The sequence below is a fragment of the Eptatretus burgeri genome, chromosome 7, assembly GCF_056783735.1.
Source record: "Eptatretus burgeri isolate ZD-2024b chromosome 7, Ebu_testis_v1, whole genome shotgun sequence".
Lineage (NCBI taxonomy): Eukaryota > Metazoa > Chordata > Myxini > Myxiniformes > Myxinidae > Eptatretus > Eptatretus burgeri.
In genome coordinates, this window is record NC_140967.1 from 78,648,360 (window position 1) to 78,666,834 (window position 18,475).

General features: G+C 45.3%; 1 protein-coding gene across 6 annotated transcripts in view; it reads left to right on the top strand.

The window, feature by feature from the left end:
• The window catches only part of TMTC4 (transmembrane O-mannosyltransferase targeting cadherins 4), a 102,342-nt gene extending 85,338 nt beyond the window's left edge, over window positions 1-17,004 (top strand). For 5 of the 6 annotated variants that reach the window (XM_085889146.1, XM_085889148.1, XM_085889147.1 and 2 more), the window contains 2 exons: window positions 4,043-4,112; window positions 6,285-17,004. In XM_085889146.1, coding sequence (XP_085745272.1) covers window positions 4,043-4,112; window positions 6,285-6,433 — 219 coding nt within the window. In that variant the 3' untranslated portion in view covers window positions 6,434-17,004. The remainder of the gene's footprint in view (window positions 1-4,042; window positions 4,113-6,284) is intronic. The other variant, XR_015060296.1, reaches the window with a different exon arrangement.
• The last annotated feature ends 1,471 nt before the right edge of the window (window positions 17,005-18,475 follow it).

Consider the following 18,475-nt stretch of genomic DNA (forward strand, 5'->3'; position numbering starts at 1 on the left):
ACTACGACGTATGCTAGCGTACTACGACTTATGGCAGCGTACTACGACGTATGGCAGCGTATTACGACGTATGGCAGCGTACTACGACGTATGGCAGCGTACTACGACGTATGCCAGCGTACTACGACGTATGGCAGCGTACTACGACGTATGGCAGCGTACTACGACGTATGCCAGTGTACTACGACGTATGCTAGCGTACTACGACGTATGGCAGCGTACTACGACGTATGCCAGCGTACTACGACGTATGCTAGCGTACTACGACGTATGGCAGTGTACTACGACGTATGCCGGCGTACTATGATGTATGCCAGCGTACTATGACGTATGCCAACGTGCTTTTAACGTATACAAACTTACCCATAACGTATTCGATGTTTGCCAGCGTTTTAGCCAAATTTTTCATACGTCAGGCATACGCTGGCTAAATCGTCAAGGTGTGACAGGGCCTTAAGAGCAGCAGAGCAGATTTTCAGAACAATTGAGCTGATGCCGTCCGGTCTAGTTGAGGGATGCCACAAAATCCATGACCTTCTCAGCCGCAAAATATAGGAAGAGTTGGGTACGACTGGGTAGGGTGGGTACATTGAGTGAGCGTTTGCGTGTTTATGTGTGTATGTGCGAGAATTTGTGTGTATGTGTGTATGTGCAAGTTGCTGTTGTTGGCTGCGATCTCCACACATGGGTGGGATTCTGGTGTGTGTGTGTGTGTGTGTGTGTGTGTGTGTGTGTGTGTGTGTGTGTGTGTGTGTGTGTGTGTGTGTGTGTCAGCATGCAGAACAACTTTAATATAGTGACTCCGGGAGACTTTCGTATTGTGTCTTAAGCACAGTTCGACAAGTTACATTTTTTTGACAAAGTGTGTTGCTTGCCAACATATATCTCGACTTATGCACAGTTTGAGAAAGTCTTATAATGTGAATAAAACAAATTTACATCTCATTTAACCATAAGTTGATTTTGTACCCTGAACATGTATTATGTCCACCTTAGTGGGGCAACTTAGCATAACAATTGTGCATTTTGTGAGGAAAGCACCAAATTTGGCACACTAATAGCCTACCTATCATATTATGAACAGATTTGGATATTGGGCCATCTCAAAATTTTTATGGCAGTGGAAAATGGCTGCCACAGCCATCAGCGGCTGAATTTGAGATGGCCCAATATCCAAATCTGTTCATAATATGATAGGCTATTAGTGTGCCAAATTTGGTGCTTTCCTCACAAAATGCACAATTGTTATGCTATATTTAGCTAAGTTGCCCCACTACTTAGCCAAGCCCCTTCTTGAGCTTGTGTTTGTCTGCACTGCCCATGGTTTGAGGTGTGCTGCAAGGTCGACAAAGTAAACTAGTTCACCTGGCCGGCGTTAGGCACAGTTTGAGCTGGCTCGTCAAGCCAATGGTCTCACTGCAGGGCTAAAAGGGCTTGACTACTGCACCTACCCATCCTTAGGCACAATTCTATACAAACTTGTGTGATTTATCCATAATATTTTTGAGTCATTTAACCACAAGTTGATTTTACAGATTGAACATGGATTATCTCCAAATTAGGTACACCCATTCTTGAGGGCATGCTATCCTCACCTCCATGTACTGTAATATATTTTGTTGCTTTAAAGGAATTTAAGATTATGTCACAGGCACACATCTTTGCACAAAAATAAAATAGGATGTAAATTTTGTATTTAAAATGCATTTGCTAAGTTATAAAAGTGACGTTTTTAATCTACTTGGGGGGTCTCACTCAGTGGCTTGTGTGAAAGGGGTGGCCGAGACAATTAACCAAGCGAGGCTCTGCATTGTTAAATGCTCTGTTTTGTTTTATTTGAAGTTGGTGGTTCATTAAAATTATTTCATCTTCCCCTTCTTTATCATACTTTTCTTCCTCTTCCTCATCGTCTTCCTCTAATTATCCTCTTCCTCTTCCTCTTTCATACCCCCATGTTATAATCTTCGTTATTTCATGCATCATTAAGATTGTCTCCCTATCAGCCCACGAGAATCTGTTTCAACACTTGCGCCGAAATTGCGAGGGTTAACTCGTTTCTCCACTCATGTTGTCTTACCAGAAGAGATAAATGAAAAATTCTGGCCTCACATGTGGCTTCTCTGAGTGCTTTTTGTCATGGAAGAGTTCATCACTGGTTTGTCATCTGTGGCTGCTTTTACCTGCAATCAAGTGCACTCACTGTAGTCGGACAATTAATGAGGAACACAAAGGCTCTGTTTTGGCCTTTATTGGTGCCATTGTTGATTTTTTGTATTTTTGTCCTGTTGTCCTGTGCTCGCTCATCCTGTTGACAAATCTCCAGTTCACAAAATGTCGGAGATATTCCACAATATAGTTGCATGAAAAAGAACCTTTTATTTATTCTCAGAGATGCGTAAAATTGCAGGGAAGTGTGTAAGTTATTAAAGCGATCAAAACAACAATAGATCAGTACTAGCCAAGTAAAAAGAGGAAATCAAAGTTCAAAGCAGATTCGGATTCCACTCACAAGCAATTCACTCTCTCACTTGCAACAGTTATTGCAGCCTCTTCATTGCCTCCCCAACTGAATCTCTCCCTGTTTCTCGAACAGCTTTGCAGTCCCCGTGGCAGAATTTCTCTGCGGCAGTTGGGCTTCTGCCTTTTAATCCCATCCAAAGAAATTTCCCGGCAACCCAAAGAATACCACCCAGGAAGCCACATATGATTAATTTGCTGCCATAGCATCGCTCATCACTCCTGTTGGTACACCCTCATTAAGATCCACCTAAGAGCACCCCCCAGCATGATATCAACTATCCACAAACCTACAGAATGATACTTTCATATTAGGGTTACATGACTGACTGGACCTTTGTATTAGCCTTGAGGATATTCTAAATTCTTCTTTTCACTTTTATGTGCAAATATTTTTGGTATGGTCAAACTTAATCAAGTTTCCCATGATTGTATGCCATAGGCATTCACTTCAAATATTATTACCTTCATTCAATTGAGCACTTCAATTTGAGATTGAGCACTTCAAATATTATTACCCCGTGCGATTGAAGCAAATATCAGGGTTAAGCAATTGGTTCACTCTGTCTGTCTATCCATCGGTCTGTCTACAGATGTCAGTCTATGGTCGAGGAATTACTTAAATTAAATTGAATTCGATATTTTGAACACTGCAGAACATAAATCGTAACATGAACCTGCAGTTCAGTAATGCTGTGGCTCTGAATTTGCAAATTGTACAGAATCTCATCCCGATCATGCATGTGCAGAGAGGAGTAAGGTAATTGTTTACCTCTGTCTGCCTGTCTGGCAGTGAACCAAAGTTGAAAATAATTTCAAACAGGAGACATTGTTTTTCGTGACATTATAAAGGATACAAACAACAAGCACGAATAACTAATTTAACGTGTTAAATAAGGTGGTGTAAAATCTGGTGCACCAATGGTGGTAGACTTCCAAAAAACGTTTTTTTTTTTCTACAGCCTTTAAAACCTTTATTTTATTTCAATTGGATTATATATTTGATTTGAACACTGTAGAACACAACTCGCCTTCTTGGCACTTTCAAAAACCTTACATTTAGTAGTACAGGAGTACTTGGAAAAATATTCATGCCGTCTCATGCCTTGAGGGCAGAGTAACTGTGAGATTGAGCATTCACGTCATTTCATGCCCTGAGGGCAGAGTAACTGAGATTGAGCATTCGGGTCATCTCATGCCCTGAGGGCAGAGTAACTGTGAGATTCAGCATTCACGTCATCTCATGCCCTGAGGGCAGAGTAACTGAGATTGAGCATTCGGGTCATATCATGCCCTGAGGGCAGAGTAACTGTGAGATTCAGCATTCACGTCATCTCATGCCCTGAGGGCAGAGTAACTGTGAGATTCAGACAAATATGGTGGTGCCGAGCGCAAAATGCAAAGCAAGAGTTTAAAAGACCCTTCCATATCCTTTTTCTCAAGATTGTGTGGGGTAAGGTGTTCTATGAACTCTAGTTATTTACGTGTATTCCTTTAAATGTATTTTGTTCTGTCATTTCACCAGGAGGCTGAAGAATTCTTCCTAAAAGCACTACAAGGCAACCTCTCTTCAGCCTTCTACCATGGCAACCTGGGTGGGTTCCCCACAGTTTGATAATAATATTTTGCTTGCTTCCTGCTGTACAAGTCCTGCTTTGACTCCCAACCAGACAAGGCATGATCGAATAGTTGATCGTTCAAACATTTTATCTTATAGGGACAAGGCCATTTGTATCTCTCATTTCAATGTTGATTCAATTCATGCGAATACACCTCTTCATTTCATCTTCCCCTTTAAAATACAACTGAGCTTCATCTTCCTATTAAAGTGTGATTGTATACAGTTTTTGATCTACTAATGTTTTCATTACTTTGTGTCAATATATATATATATATATATATATATATATATATATATATATATATATATATATATATATATATATATATTTTTTTTTAATTGCCAATCTCTCATTTTAAATATCACAAAATGTCGTACGTATATGAAATTGCTGAAGAGAGGATGAAAGGTCAACATGTTGCAATGATATTTACGATCCTTTGCTGAAGTTATTTTACGATGCGCAGCAGCCGGTCAATAAAAGTCATAACAGGCTGTAAAGAGGTTGAAGCCAAACTTTATGGAATGGGAAAATAACTTGTAGCCGAAAGCTGCAGCAAGAAAGCACATACAGATATCTGTTTTATTAAAATATACATTAAACTTCAGTAATAAGTCAAATAACACTGCAACTATAGGAGAGCTCAGAAGTAACATAAGTGTTTATAAAAACTGTAAATTTAATGACGTGTTCTCATAACTTTGAGGAAGCAACTTTTAGGATGTTAGATATTACCATTATAATTATCCACAAGTTGCAACTTGGTGTATCTACCAATGTTCTAAAAGGAATTTCAATTGAAATTTGCATTGCTTTGTAACCCATCCTCCCCCTTTCCCTCCCTTAACCATCACCACACTGCTCATCAAAACTTTTCAGGCACAGTTTGTACAAGTGCAAATTTCTTCAAACATACAAGATGTCCTGAAAGTCGGTTTACCCCTCCTCAGTAAAGCATTGTTTTTGTGGTGAGGAATTTGTTAAGCACTAGGCAACAGACCAGTAAAAATAATGGAGAGAATTTTGGAAATTCTTCTGATAAGTGGACAAGTTTTATTGCTGATGTGTATCTTAGCAAGGAGTGCACAATGCTCTTCTTTGTGGCGATAAAGAGGATCCCTAGATACTTAATGTGAATACGTGTTGTAATGGGCCTTTGTTATCTTACCTCTACAGCTAAAAGGCAGCCTTTTTGAGTGTTCACCTTCCCACGTATACTATGTTGGTAATTGGATATGTGTGGTCAAATTAATTTTGAGAAACTTAAATGCAGCCTTTTCAGTAATGATAGCTCTCAATGTTTAAACTGAGCCTTAGACGAAAATGGAAATATCAATACACACAGTCGTAATTTAAAGGGATTGATGATAAATGATAAATCGAAAGGGATTCCATCGCACCTTTAAAGGGAATTTTAAGAATGATAGAGGCTAATTAGTTTTATGGGAGGCCCAACTCCATTGATAGCTTTGAATGGTGAACTATTCTCTGATCCTAATATTACTACCAATAGTTCTACAGTGTTAAAGACATATCCTTCACTCCAATGGCTACTGTGGGTTCGATTCCCTGCATTTGGCCAGCTCACTCTCACCATCCTGCATTTGGCCAGCTGGCAAGTCTGCCAAACTCCCCTCGACTTGAGTTAACCCTTTGAACCCTAGCAGCCGTTTTACCGGCTGCTATTCAAACCTGCATATACCCGAGTGGCTGGATTTTTCTCCAGGGAGCCCAGGATGTGAGAGCCGAATGTCCAAGGAGCTCAGAGTTCAAAGGGTTAAGGAAGGTCTTCATCCTGCAATGGACTGAAATAAGCTGGTGAAGGGTTTTTGGGGTTTTTTTTGTAAATTTTGTATCATTGTTCCGAAATTGCAAAAAAACAAAAATGTAACTGTAAAAACAGGACAGCATCCCCCACTGCTTGCCCTACTTGCATTCAAAGTTCCTGAGTTTATTATACCTTTCCACAATATTTCATTCATGTCATGTTTTTATGCACAACATTGTGTTTAAGTCAAATGCAATGGCCCATTAAAATTGCCTGTGGAATTTGGTTTGCAACAGCACTTGGAAAAGTAACTCCCTGAGGAGTAGATGAAATGGAGCTGAATTTGTTGCACTCACCTTACACCTGTTATCCGGCAGCTGTGCTGTACCACCGCTGGGGGAAGCTGAAGGAGGCGCGCACGCAATATCAACTATCCCTTGAACTGGATCCCAGTGATAAAGGAACGCAGGACAACTATGCCATGCTGTTAAGGAGAATGACTGCTAATGCCGATATTAAGACCTAGGTTTTCCATTTTAACATTGTCGTGATTATTTTTAAGATATGCCATTTGTTTTGTTTGTTTTGGATCTGGTGCATTCTTCATAAATATGTGGCTTCAAGTGACGTTGATCATTTTTCTGCGTATGATGATGGCATGGTAAAATTCAGTGGCCATATTTTCACATAAAAATTATCATAGAGCTACCCAGTGGGTATAGTGGTGGTTTGTTCGTGAGAACACTGCATTGGCATCCCAAAAATTGTGGGTTAAAACCCAGTTGAAAACAACAGTTTTAAGAATTTGGATTGTAAGTTTCAGAAAATCTAGTTCGATTAAGGAGAACTGCTATGTTACTTTTGGATTGTTGGGAACACCCAGCTGGCTCATTAATTGCCTTCAGGGTGAGGATGATTACAGGAGGTTGTTCTGAATAACTCTTGGCCTTACCCTTCTGTTGTACTTACAACATAAAAGAAATGGATTTTTGGATGAATACTGACAAGTTTGTAGTTTAGCAAACAACTTCAAGGTAATGTGAAAGCACAAGTGTATGCAATTAATGTACTTGGGTGGTGTTCTTGTTGTGAGTAAAAGGTGAGTAGTTCTTTTGATAAGGGGATGTAAAGACGACATCATTAACATAATTCTTTTTGGATACAGTGAGATACATTCTGCCTCAAGGTAGTAATTCCATTGTTTTTTAAATTGTTTTCTTGAGAGAACTAATCAGCATGGTCCAACCAACATAAGTTATTTGCTTGTACAGATTTTATTTGTAAAGGGGCATTTCCTCCCATTGTGATGGCACTATCTGTGTGGTGAATACGGAATGGTTTGTATGACCTTTCAACATTACATTCTGCTTTGTTGTTTGTTTTTTCCACCTTGATTTTACTCCCACACCCTGCTGGACCATAACTGGTCATGTACGTTTCTATGGGAGAGAATTTAACCTTTCACAGGTCACTGATCTATTGCAGGGTGCTAAACCGTTGCAAGAATTTAGAATTTGCCAAGGGACTGGGCATAAAGTGGTGAGCCTGTTTCAGAAATTCCATATGATATTTTGAAGTCCACAAGCAAATGCGAGCAAGATGGGAGATCAGGCCTGTCATCCCATCCAAAGAATGGTGTAATCATTGCTGCAACATCGAAACTGCGAAGCACTAGGATGAGAGTTTGTAGTCAGACTGGCAGTTGAACCCAGGCAAGACAGTTCCAAGTTGAGTATTTTACCTCTGAGCTATCTTGCTAGCCACACTTTCTGTAACCACAACTGAAAACGAGTAAATGAATTATCATATCTGGATCCAGATTCAGATCTTCATCAAAATCGAATCAATTCTTTCTTGTTTACATACCCAATCTGCCCACCACTTTTCGTCCAAATCTGTCCACAACTTTTTTCAGAAATCCTGCTATATGTCGTTTTTGACTATCTCTCAATGGTGAAAAATCACTTTAAAAATTCTCGGATCGAGATCCGGATTTGGATCTTCACTAAAATCGAATCATTTCATCGCTATCACATATCCAAGCTCTCTGCCAAATTTCGTCCGAATCCATCCACAGCTTTTTGAGATACTCTGTTTTTATTACTTGTGGATTATATTACTTGTTTTATTACCTATGTTGACTTTATGACCTCAAAAATAAATGGGATTCTGTCGGACAACCAACTCCACCATTTGGTGAAGTTTCGTGAAGATTGGTTTAAAATTGTGACCTGTAGGCGATTAAAGGTGAGCGGAGAAACAAACAAACGGCTGCGATCAACATACTTGTCAAAAAACCCAAAAAATTTGTTGCCAAGTAACAGAGAGACATGGGTGAAAAACATTACCTCCATCCACCTTTGGTGGCAGAAGTAATAAAATTAAAAGATATCAGGATGACCTACAATTCCAAAAAGTCAAGAAACTACATTGGGATTATTTCATAACGACAAATTGAACACACCTGTTTATATTGTTACGAATTTGGAATTCAATTGCACACAACATACAGGTTCCCTTAGTCAGCTATGTCAATAAGTGCATGTTCCCTAGATAGCTCACCTTCCATTGTTTAAATGTTTTGAAATCGATTAGATGAGCTGCGGATCGATTGAATAGTTAGGGAGCGAACAATGGAGACGTCCCTCCCCCTCTTCTGCGAAGAGGAAGAAGAATCCTGCGGTGAGTCAACAACTCCCTCCCACCCGTGGTTGAGCGGGGGGGGGGGGGGTGGATCACGAGGTCATGAATCCCGCCGGGTGCGGGGGAGGGGGTGCAAAGGATAAAGAGGACATCTTTTCTTTGTTCGTGTGGGAGTCCCATGGTAAGGCTGAGTTTGTGGGCTGAGTTCGTGGGAGTCCCGTGGCAGAGTTCGTGGGAGTCCCATGGCAGAGTTCGTGGGAGTCCCGTGGTAGGGCTGAGTTCGTGGGAGTCGCATGGTAGGGCTGAGTTCGTGGGCTGAGTTAGTGGGAGTCCCGTGGCAGAGTTCGTGTGCTGAGTCCCGTGGGAGGAGTAAGCTTTTTTGCTTCGGAGAGAGCAGTCATTCAGCAGGCCATCGGGTCCTGCTTGGCTTGCATGGCTTGAGGCCTTCGGAAGCTTTTTGCTTCGGCCGGCTCAGTGAGCTTCGACTGCTGCTTTGTTTTGGAAGGAACTTGAGCCAGTTGTTCGGCTCGAGCTGCGAGTAGAGGCTTCTTCCTCTTCTTCCTTTTCTTGGTTCGTGGAGTTTTTCGTTCTCCATTTTGTTTCCCGGCTTGGTGCGACGCATCAGCCTCTTCTTGGAGTTGGATCCTCGGGGAAGCGACGATCAACAGGAAGGATCGGCGCCTCGTCTCACCGGCACGTGGTGAGAAGCGCGGGAGGATTCACTGGATCTCGGGAAGGATCGTGGCGATTGGATCCAGCTCGCTGTCGCTGGAGCCTGGGTCCGGACAAGTTGAAGACCTCACGAGGTGGAAAGGTTCAAGTTCGGCTCTGAGTTTCAGCTCACCTGTCCTCCGAGCTGGAGCTCGTGATTAAAGGCCTCAGCAACCATTTCGTGTGTGTGTGTGTGTGTGTGTGTGTGTGTGTGTGTGTGTGTGCGCGCGCGCACGCGTACGTGTGTCCTTGCGCCCGTCTAATAAGTAGGAACTGCTGTTAAGTGTAAATGACTGTACATAATAAGTAGACGGTTGTAGTTCTTTTGTCGTGCTTTTGTTGCTTGTATAATTGCATACGTGTTTTGCCTTATTTAATTGCATACGTGTTTCATTATAATAAATGTCCTTGTGTGAATGTAAACCTGCTCGTTGCGTCCATTCCCTCATTAACTGAACATTTCATGTGTTGGGAGTTAGAAAGCCGTTGGTTTGCCGTAATAGGGGGACATTTGGACCGACAGTTCTCGGCGATTACGCCGCTCGGAATCGCTCACGGACATGCTCGCCTCGGCGGTTTGTTCCGTCCGAGTTCCGTCGAGGATGGAATACCCCGGGAGTTGGATCACGTGGGTATTTAGGTAAATTGAAGATTGGCAATCGACCCTACCCCACGTGTTCTGCCGATTGGCGTATTTCGGTTCTTGTACAAGGACCCGTCGCTCGGAGTTATCCGGGCGGCGATCTATATTCCGGGCGATCGGTCAGGCCGACACGACTTGCAGCTCCGTTCAGAGCGGTCAGTTGGCGGCTGACCCCCCCGGCCCAGTAACAATTGGTGTCAGGAGTGGGATTCGACCCCCTCCGCCTCCGTAGCAAAATTCACGGAGTTGGATCAGGGGTATACGGAGCAAACCCCCCCCCCCCCCCCCGTGTCCCCAAATCACGAGCGTAATAAATTTCATTCCCAGCACGTCAAATGTTCAGCCAAGGCGAGCAGGGGCAGAAGGGATTAGGAATGGATTTGGAAATGTTAGAATCTTTGGCTCAGGACGAAATCACCGTGCAGGACACTCCCATTATGCGTCAGGTATTGTTAATTTTGCTGGCAAAGATGGATGGCATGGGAAGGAAGAAATGGATGAAAGTGCTTGCAAGATAATAAGCGACATGGAAACAAATATGCAACAAATGAAAAATGAATGGGGAAACAAAATGGATGGAATGCAAAGCGAAATGAAAAACGAAATGAAAGCGAATTTAAAAGAAAACGCAAAGGAAATGAAGGAAGAAATAAAAAACAACATGGATGAGAATATGCAAAAACTGCGGGGTGAGATGCAGCGCATCGAGCGGAATCTCCAGGCTGGAAAAAAGGCAGTGACGACAGTTGCGAGGAGCGAAACGCGGGCAGTGGAGCTCATAATGGCGGCGCCACGTGCTGGAGCGAGCGAGCTGAGGGGGAGTGTGGACTATGTTGGCCCCTCAGTGGAGGACAAAGTAATACGGGGGACGTGGAAGACGAGACTCGTGCAGGTGACAGAGAAAGTGACGGTGACACAGAGGGAAAAATTAAATGGGGTGGCAGAGATGTGTACGGCAAGACACGTAGAGACGACGGAAATAATAAAAGGAATAACAGAAATACGGGAAGTAGAAACCGTTGAGGAGCGACTACACGATAAACACGACACAAAGGCCGAACACGCACACATGGAGGTATTGAGGGACAATGGGGTTGAGCTTGAGGAATGTGTTGGGACCCGATGCAAGCAGCAGGATAGCCTCCTTCAGGAACGAAGGGAGGAAATGTGCCCCCTTGAGGCGGATCTCGACCAGGTAGGTCCCGTCGTGCCGAACGAGGTAGAGGGGGCGAGTGGTGTTGACAGGTGCACACGAAGGCCCCGGGAACCCTTGTGGTGACGCAAATCCCCAGCGTGGTCGTCCCGGTGCGTGTGGTTACGAGTGTGGCGAAATGCGTGCTGGAAAGCACGTATTGTGTGAGTAGTATGGTTGGTGTGTGTGAGTGAAAGCCGATGTGTGAGAGAGACACCGTGTGTGAGGTCGCTGTACGTGAGGGAGATGACAGTCGGTATGCGGGACGACGCAACCGCATCCCTGTGTCCGAGTGCCATGGTGGAGTGTGTGAGCGTCGTGGCACGCAGGAGTGTGTGCGTTGAACGGCAACGACGACGGGACCAGATGAAGGACAAGGGCCGGGTAGCGGCCGTAGCTGTTTTGAGCACCGTTCCGGGTTTGCACAGCAGCGAACGCAGGGTCCGTGCTGTGCTACGCACAAGGCCGCCACGTGCGCGGCTGCGCAGGTGAAACCCGGTCCGGAAACGCCAGCGGTGGATGTTAGCCGATCCCGCGGATGGACAGAAGCTAGGCTGGATTCGGAATTTGGACCGGATGGGTTCTCCACGCGAGCGTGTTTGTAAAGCTCCGACGAGCAGAGCACATGTGTTCGCGTGGGGAACCCCTCGAAATGCGGGGCTTGCTTTGAGATGCGCAGAGTGACGTCATGGCTGCACGTGTGTTTGGAATCCGGCAGAAGGGAATTCCTGCCGGACGGTACCGTCCAAGAGGGAGGAGGTGCGCGGGGCGCAAGCAGCTGCCATGACGTCACGGAAAAGAGCGCGGCTGTGAACTGCCGCGCTGGTGGTGCGCATTATGAAAAAAAAAGAGTTGAGAAAAGCAAGCCTCGCTTCGGGTGAACAGGATTCCCAGGCAAGGGGTGGAAGACCCCCTTGTTTGGGGGCACAGGAAGTACTAGTTAGGGGGATGGGTTAGAGTTAGTTAGACCGGCTTCATGGGGACATGGGTTGTACCTCATGGAGCCCGTGGAATGGATTAGTTAGAGGGATTTTAGTTTAGATTTAGGAAATGGAATATTTGGATTTTTGGAGACATGGACAGACTGGAAATGTGTAGTGGAGACGTAGCTTAGCTACGTAGAGTAAATGGAACGTGCATGAGTTCTAAGGGATGACGAGGGAGCACGAGTTAGTCAGGGGATTTAGTTAGCATGGCAGTGTGGAGTGTTGATGTGAGTTGCGAAATGGAAAGTGTGTGAGGAATGAGTGTAGGACAGTGGGCCCAAGTGTGCGAGTGGAGTGAATGTGGTATGCATGTTGCGAATGACTGGTTGGGGGAGGAGTGATTCCCACCCAAGTGACCCCGGGGTCAGTTTAATTTTGGCTAGTGGGTTATTCAAATTTACTAACAGGAGGTCGTTTTGTTGTTGGTGTCGAGAGAAGGCACGAAACCCGTTTGGAAGGGTGCAAGAGTTCATGGACCGGCTGGGAGCGTGGTTGTGGAAAGTTGAGTTTTGTTTAGTGGGCACCCCAGGCACCGGACTAGTCGGCCAGAGTAGGCCAAGGGCCCAAGAGGGGTCGGGATAGAGTAGTGGGCATGGGCAACCCGTCGGAAACGGGACCCGTAGCACCAGAATGCCACGGGGGCAGTGTAGTGGGCACGGGCGACCCTCGGAAAGGGACCCGGGGCATCAACACGCCACGTGGGCATCGGATGGGGGCAATGCCAGAGAGGGCAACCCCCCGCGTTGTAAGGAACAGCTAGGCTCGGAGGCAGCCTGCGGGCCTGGGGGTGCCATGGTTAGAGTTCGGCAGAGGGGGAGTTCCTGCCAGTTGAGCCACGCTGCCCAGCCAGGAAATTGTGCGAGGGCACGTATGAAAATTTGAGGGCAATGCCCAAATTTATAATGGACTCCAACATAGGCGACGGGAATCATGGTTTTTAGAACCGATAGTTTTAAAAGTGTGAGGCGTTTTTGGAAAGCCCCGGGGTTGTTTCAGGTTAATGAATGTTAGGGTAGATAGGAGATGTACCCCTTCGCACCATCCATCCCTTCGCTCATTGTAGGCCGCTGGACTCACCTTGGAAGATCGCTGAACTGTGAGGAGGCCATTCTGAGGCATCGTTGGGCCTCGAGACAGGACGCTAGTCTCTCCCTATTCCTCTCCAGAGAGGGAACGTAGGGGTTGGGAGTAGGCTAGGTGGACATGATAGGCTAGCCGGACAAAGACAAGAAAGGGGGGTAAGGGAGACAATTATAAAAGGGAAATAAAAATAAAGAGGGGCTAAATTTTGTTGTGTTGTCTGGCAAATTAAGGGAGTGGGTATGGACAGAGACAGGCAAAGGCGATAGAGTGGGGGGAGACAGTAGGCTAGGTCCAAGCCCGCCTTCAGAGCGGCCGGCACCACCGCACTCCCTCCAGACCTGATGGAACCACACCAGAGGCCGGCCAGCTTCACCTGTCGGCCTGTTGTGCTGCAGCTGCCTGTTCTGCATGGGCTTACCTTGCCATGCCTAGTTGCCTGCCTCTGCCATGACCCCATGCCTGCTAGCTCTTGTTTGCGTTTGCCCCTGTGTCCATCCATCACCATGCGCGCCAGGGCCATCCAGTTTTGTGAGGACTGCCCTGCAGGCAGCCTGTGCATCCAGTCCATTTTTTGTGTTTTGCGACCATCTCCATCCATTCCCCTGCACCAAAGACTTTGCTATGACTTTTGCCTTTCCCCTTTCACAGATTACAAGTCCTGGGCCATGGTTTAGTGTAAATTTATAAGTTAAGGTTAAGTTGAGTGAAAATTGTAAATACGTGAACCCCCGCCTGCATGTTTGTTTTAGCGCCGGCAATTTTAGTTAAGTTGTCCGAATGAGTCTGTGAGAGTTTGTTTAGTTAGTTACGCAGCGCATTAGGTTATTTATTTTTGGGACACGTTTAAAGAAATGTCACACTCAGGGATCCGAAGGTAGAACGTACGAGGGGAAAACTTACACATGCTGGTCACACGAAAATTTGAAGGGGAGGGGGTAGTGTTACGAATTTGGAATTCAATTGCACCCAACATCCAGGTTCCCTTAGTCAGCTATGTCGATTAGTGCATGTTCCCGAGATAGATAAGCTTCCATTGTTTAAATATTTTGAAATCGAATAGATGCGCTGCGGATTGATTTAATAGTTAGGGAGCGAACAATGGAGACGTCCCTCCCCCTCTTCTGCGAAGAGGAAGAAGAACCCTGCGGTGAGTCAACAACTCCCTCCCACCCGTGGTTGAGCTGGGGGTGGATCACGAGGGCATGAGTCACACCGGGTGCGGGGGAGGGGGTGCAAAGGATAAAGAGGACATCTTTTCTTTGTTCGTGTGGGAGTCCCGTGGTAGGGCTGAGTTCGTGGGAGTCCGTGGCAGAGTTCGTGTGCTGAGTCCCGTGGGAGGAGTAAGCTTTTTTGCTTCGGAGAGAGCAGTCGTTCAGCAGGCCATCGGGTCCTGCTTGGCTTGAGGCCTTCAGAAGCTTTTTGCTTCGGCCGGCTCAGTGAGCTTCGGCTGCTGCTTTGTTTTGGAAGGAACTTGAGCCATTTGTTCGGCTCGAGCTGCGAGTGGAGGCTTCTTCCTCTTCTTCCTCTTCTTCCTCTTTTTCTTGGTTCGTGGAGTTTTTCGTTCTCCATTTTGTTTCCCGGCTTGGTGCGACGCATCGGCCGCTTCTTGGAGTTGGATCCTCGGGGAAGCAACGATCGACAGGAAGGATCTGCGCCGCGTCTTACCGGCACATGTTGAGAAGCGCGGGAGGATTCGCGGGAGCTCGGGAAGGATCGCGGCAATTGGATCCAGCTCGCTCTCGCTGGAGCTCGGGTCCGGACAAGTTGAAGACCACACAAGGTGGAAAGGTTCGAGTTAGGCTCTGAGTTTCAGCTCACCTGTCCTCCGAGCTGGAGCTCGTGATTAAAGGCCTCAGCCACCATTTCGTGCGTGTGTGTGTGTGTGTGTGTGTGCGTGCGTGTGTGTGTGTGTGTGTGTGTGTGTGTGTGCGTGTGTGTGTGTGTGTGTGTGTGTGTGTGTGTGTGTGTGTGTGTGTGCGCGCGTGTGCGTACGTGTGTCCGTGGGCCCGTCTAATAAGTAGGAACTGCTGTTAAGTGTAAATGACTGTACATAATAAGTAGACGGTTGTAGTTCTTTTGTTGTGCTTTTGTTGCTTGTATAATTCCATACGTGTTTTGCCTTATTTAATTGTATACGTGTTTCATTATAATAAATGTCCTTGTGTGAATGTAAACCTGCTCATTGTGTCCATTCCCTCATTGACTGAACATTTCGTGTGTTGGGAGTTAGAAGCCGTTGGTTTGCTGTAATAGGGGGACATTTGGTCCGACGGTTCTCGGTGATTACGCCGCTTGGAATCGCGCACGGACAAGCTCGCCTCGGCGGTTTGTTCCGTACGAGTTCCGTCGAGGGTGGAATACCCCGGTAGTTGGATCTCGTGGGTATTTAGGTAAATTGAAGATTGGCAATCGACCCTACCCCACGTGATCTGCCGATTGGCGTATTTCGGTTCTTGTACAAGGACACGTCGCTCGGAGTTATCCGAGCGGCGATCTATATTCCGGGCGATCGGTCGGGCCGACTCGACTTGCGGCCCCGTTCAGAGCGGTTGGTTGTCGGCTGACCCCCCGGCCAGTAACAATATATTACAACACTCAGGTAAAAGCAGAAAATAAGGTATCCCTACAATATTTTTTCTTCTGTATGAACAAATTTTCGTTGTTGTTTAATTTGAACCAAATACTTTTGGATAGAAATGGCAGCTTTTACCTTATGCCTGGATGTTGCTCATTCATTGTGGTTATGGGGATTGTGCTGAAACAAGTCAGTTGGGATCTTTCAAAACGAAAGCGTTGAGAGTGTATAATTTCATTACTCCATCGAAGGATGTGTCGGCTTCAACCAGAACAGCTTAGGTGGAGAATGTGAACTACGTTTGATCTGTGGGTCATGTAGTGGAGTACATAGATTATTCTCGCTGTCGTTGCACGTGGGTGTGAAGAGCCATATGCTGTCCCATTTGTTGTGACTAATGGGGCCTTGCCACTTGCGAAAATGCAAAATTCTCTTTTCTAAGACCGCCAAGATGATCTCTACACTCGGCATGATAGTGTGTGCGCTCTACACCCAGTGGGCTTCCGATAACAAATAAAAAGCTGAGTTCTTCAGTGAGCGTATTGATTAGCTGAGATGGTTAAGGAGATGAGATGCGTCACAGAGTTTGGAGATATTGCAGAGGTATTCCAACTGTGAGGATCCAGAAACATTTGTGAGGAGTGAAGAGATGGAGTTTGGGGACCAAGGAGGGTTGCTCTAACCTCTCAGAGGGATCCTGGGGGTAATGAGTGGGTTTGCCCTGGAGGGCTGTATCATTGCCCTATCCAGTACTCTGGAACTGTAAGAGTGAGCTTTTGTTCACCTACATCATCTCCCCTCATCCTGCCTGGAAATCTTTGCCCAGAACAAAATTAGAAACCTTTAGTCTTGAGGATAAAAGTTGAGGCTGAAAATCTCTGCTTGAGTTGCCCTTGTAGTTGTCATGTCGTGTTTTTAAATACTGTATAATATATGTCGATTGAAGTCATTGTTTAAATTCCCTGCACAAATTGATATTGTTTATGGTGTTGCTGCAGTGGAGAATCATTTTAATTGGTTGGATTTTATATTCGGTTAAATTATTTACATATCAAATTTATTTCTTGAATATATTTTAGCTTCAAGTGGCCAAAATTTGCAGGTCACTGTGCCAGAAGTTCAGAAAGAGTAAAGTTAAATTGCATGGAAGAAATTTCAAATTTATATTTTGCATAAGTGATCCTTGTGGATCTATACAAAACAATGCCGATGGATGATGTCAGTGTCTCAAAATAAAGGGGGTGTCAAGTTCGATGGTTAAGTATCTGTTGGTGTGAGTGAAGTCCTTTTCTGGTGGAAATATGTCTGCCACAACCACATTGGAAAACTGGGTGTTGTTGCTCTGGTTGGAAACTGGGTGTTGTCCCATGCCGGCTTTGCCATCTGGCCTCTGCTCGCAAGTTTCACTTGGACTCGGCATTCTTTGCACCTTGCCAAACTGCATGGCGACAAGCTGATCTGCACTTAGCCGTTTCCTTCCAACTCTCTGGAGGGATGTTTGTTGCAGTTAGGTGTCATTTTAGGCAGTCTTTGTAGCGCAGCTCTGGGTGACCATGGTGATGGTTTCTTAAAGAGAGTTCTACATAGAACATTGCTTTAGGGGTGCGATTGTAATCCATTCTCGCTGTGTCCTACCCACTTAATTTGTCACAACACTCTGCATGTTGGCACTTTGCAGAACTTCTGCATTTATCACATGGTCATACCATTTGATATCAAGGATTAAGCGAAGATGGCGCTGTCTGGAAATTGGTTAGCCTTTTGTCGAGAGTTCAGGTCTCTGGTAAGTAGAGGAGACATGGCAGCACAACAGCGCTATATACTTTGCATTTTGTGGAAAACATAATATCTTTGAGACCATAGCCTCTTCTTAAAACTGCCAAAAGCACCTGCTGCAGAGAAGATTCCAGCAGCTGTTGGCCTTGGACACTATGCTGCTGAGGTTGGTGTATGTGTTTACGGAATTTAAAAGTGTTGTTGATAGATACTTGTGGTCTTCTGTAAATGGCACCATGGGATGGTCGATGCATGACTGCTCTTTATGATGTTAACAGACTGACCAAAACTAGTGCTGATGTCAACAAACTTCATGATCAGGTGCTGGATGGTGGTCACTGAGTGAGCTATCAGGGAAATATCATGTATGCACACATAGTAGAGTTGTCCTTGATTTTGTGTATAGTCGATGGAGGTTGGACTGGCCATTGTTACTGGTGTTTTGATGGACACTCTATTAGCCACATCTTTCGAGAGAATTTCCAGAATGGCAGATAGGTACAAGATAAATAAGCTTGGGGCAAGAACGCAGCCCTGTTTAACTCAGTTACAGGAAAGTTGCTCCTGATAATGGCACCTGTGTGTGCATGCCGTTACGGAACTTTCAAAGAATTGCAATGAGTTTTTGAGGGCATCTATACTTTACCAACATCTTCCGTAAGGCCTTACGACTGGTAGAATCAAAGACTTTGGAAAATCCAATTAAGGCAATGAACAGTGACAGGTTTTGTTGGACTGCCTCAAAGGGTTCTTTCCAGCAACAGAGAATATTTGTTTTTTTTTCAGTTTGTGGAGTACTTCCGTCAGCAGAAAGCACAGTGCAAGTTGGGATGTATCAAGGCCCATCGATGGCCTTCAGGGCAGCCTTGTGTGTTGTTCTTGTCCACCAGTTATTGAAGCTCCTTTGCTTTTATGTTCCATTAGTTGCACTGCACAAGTAATAAAAACATTTTTTTTTT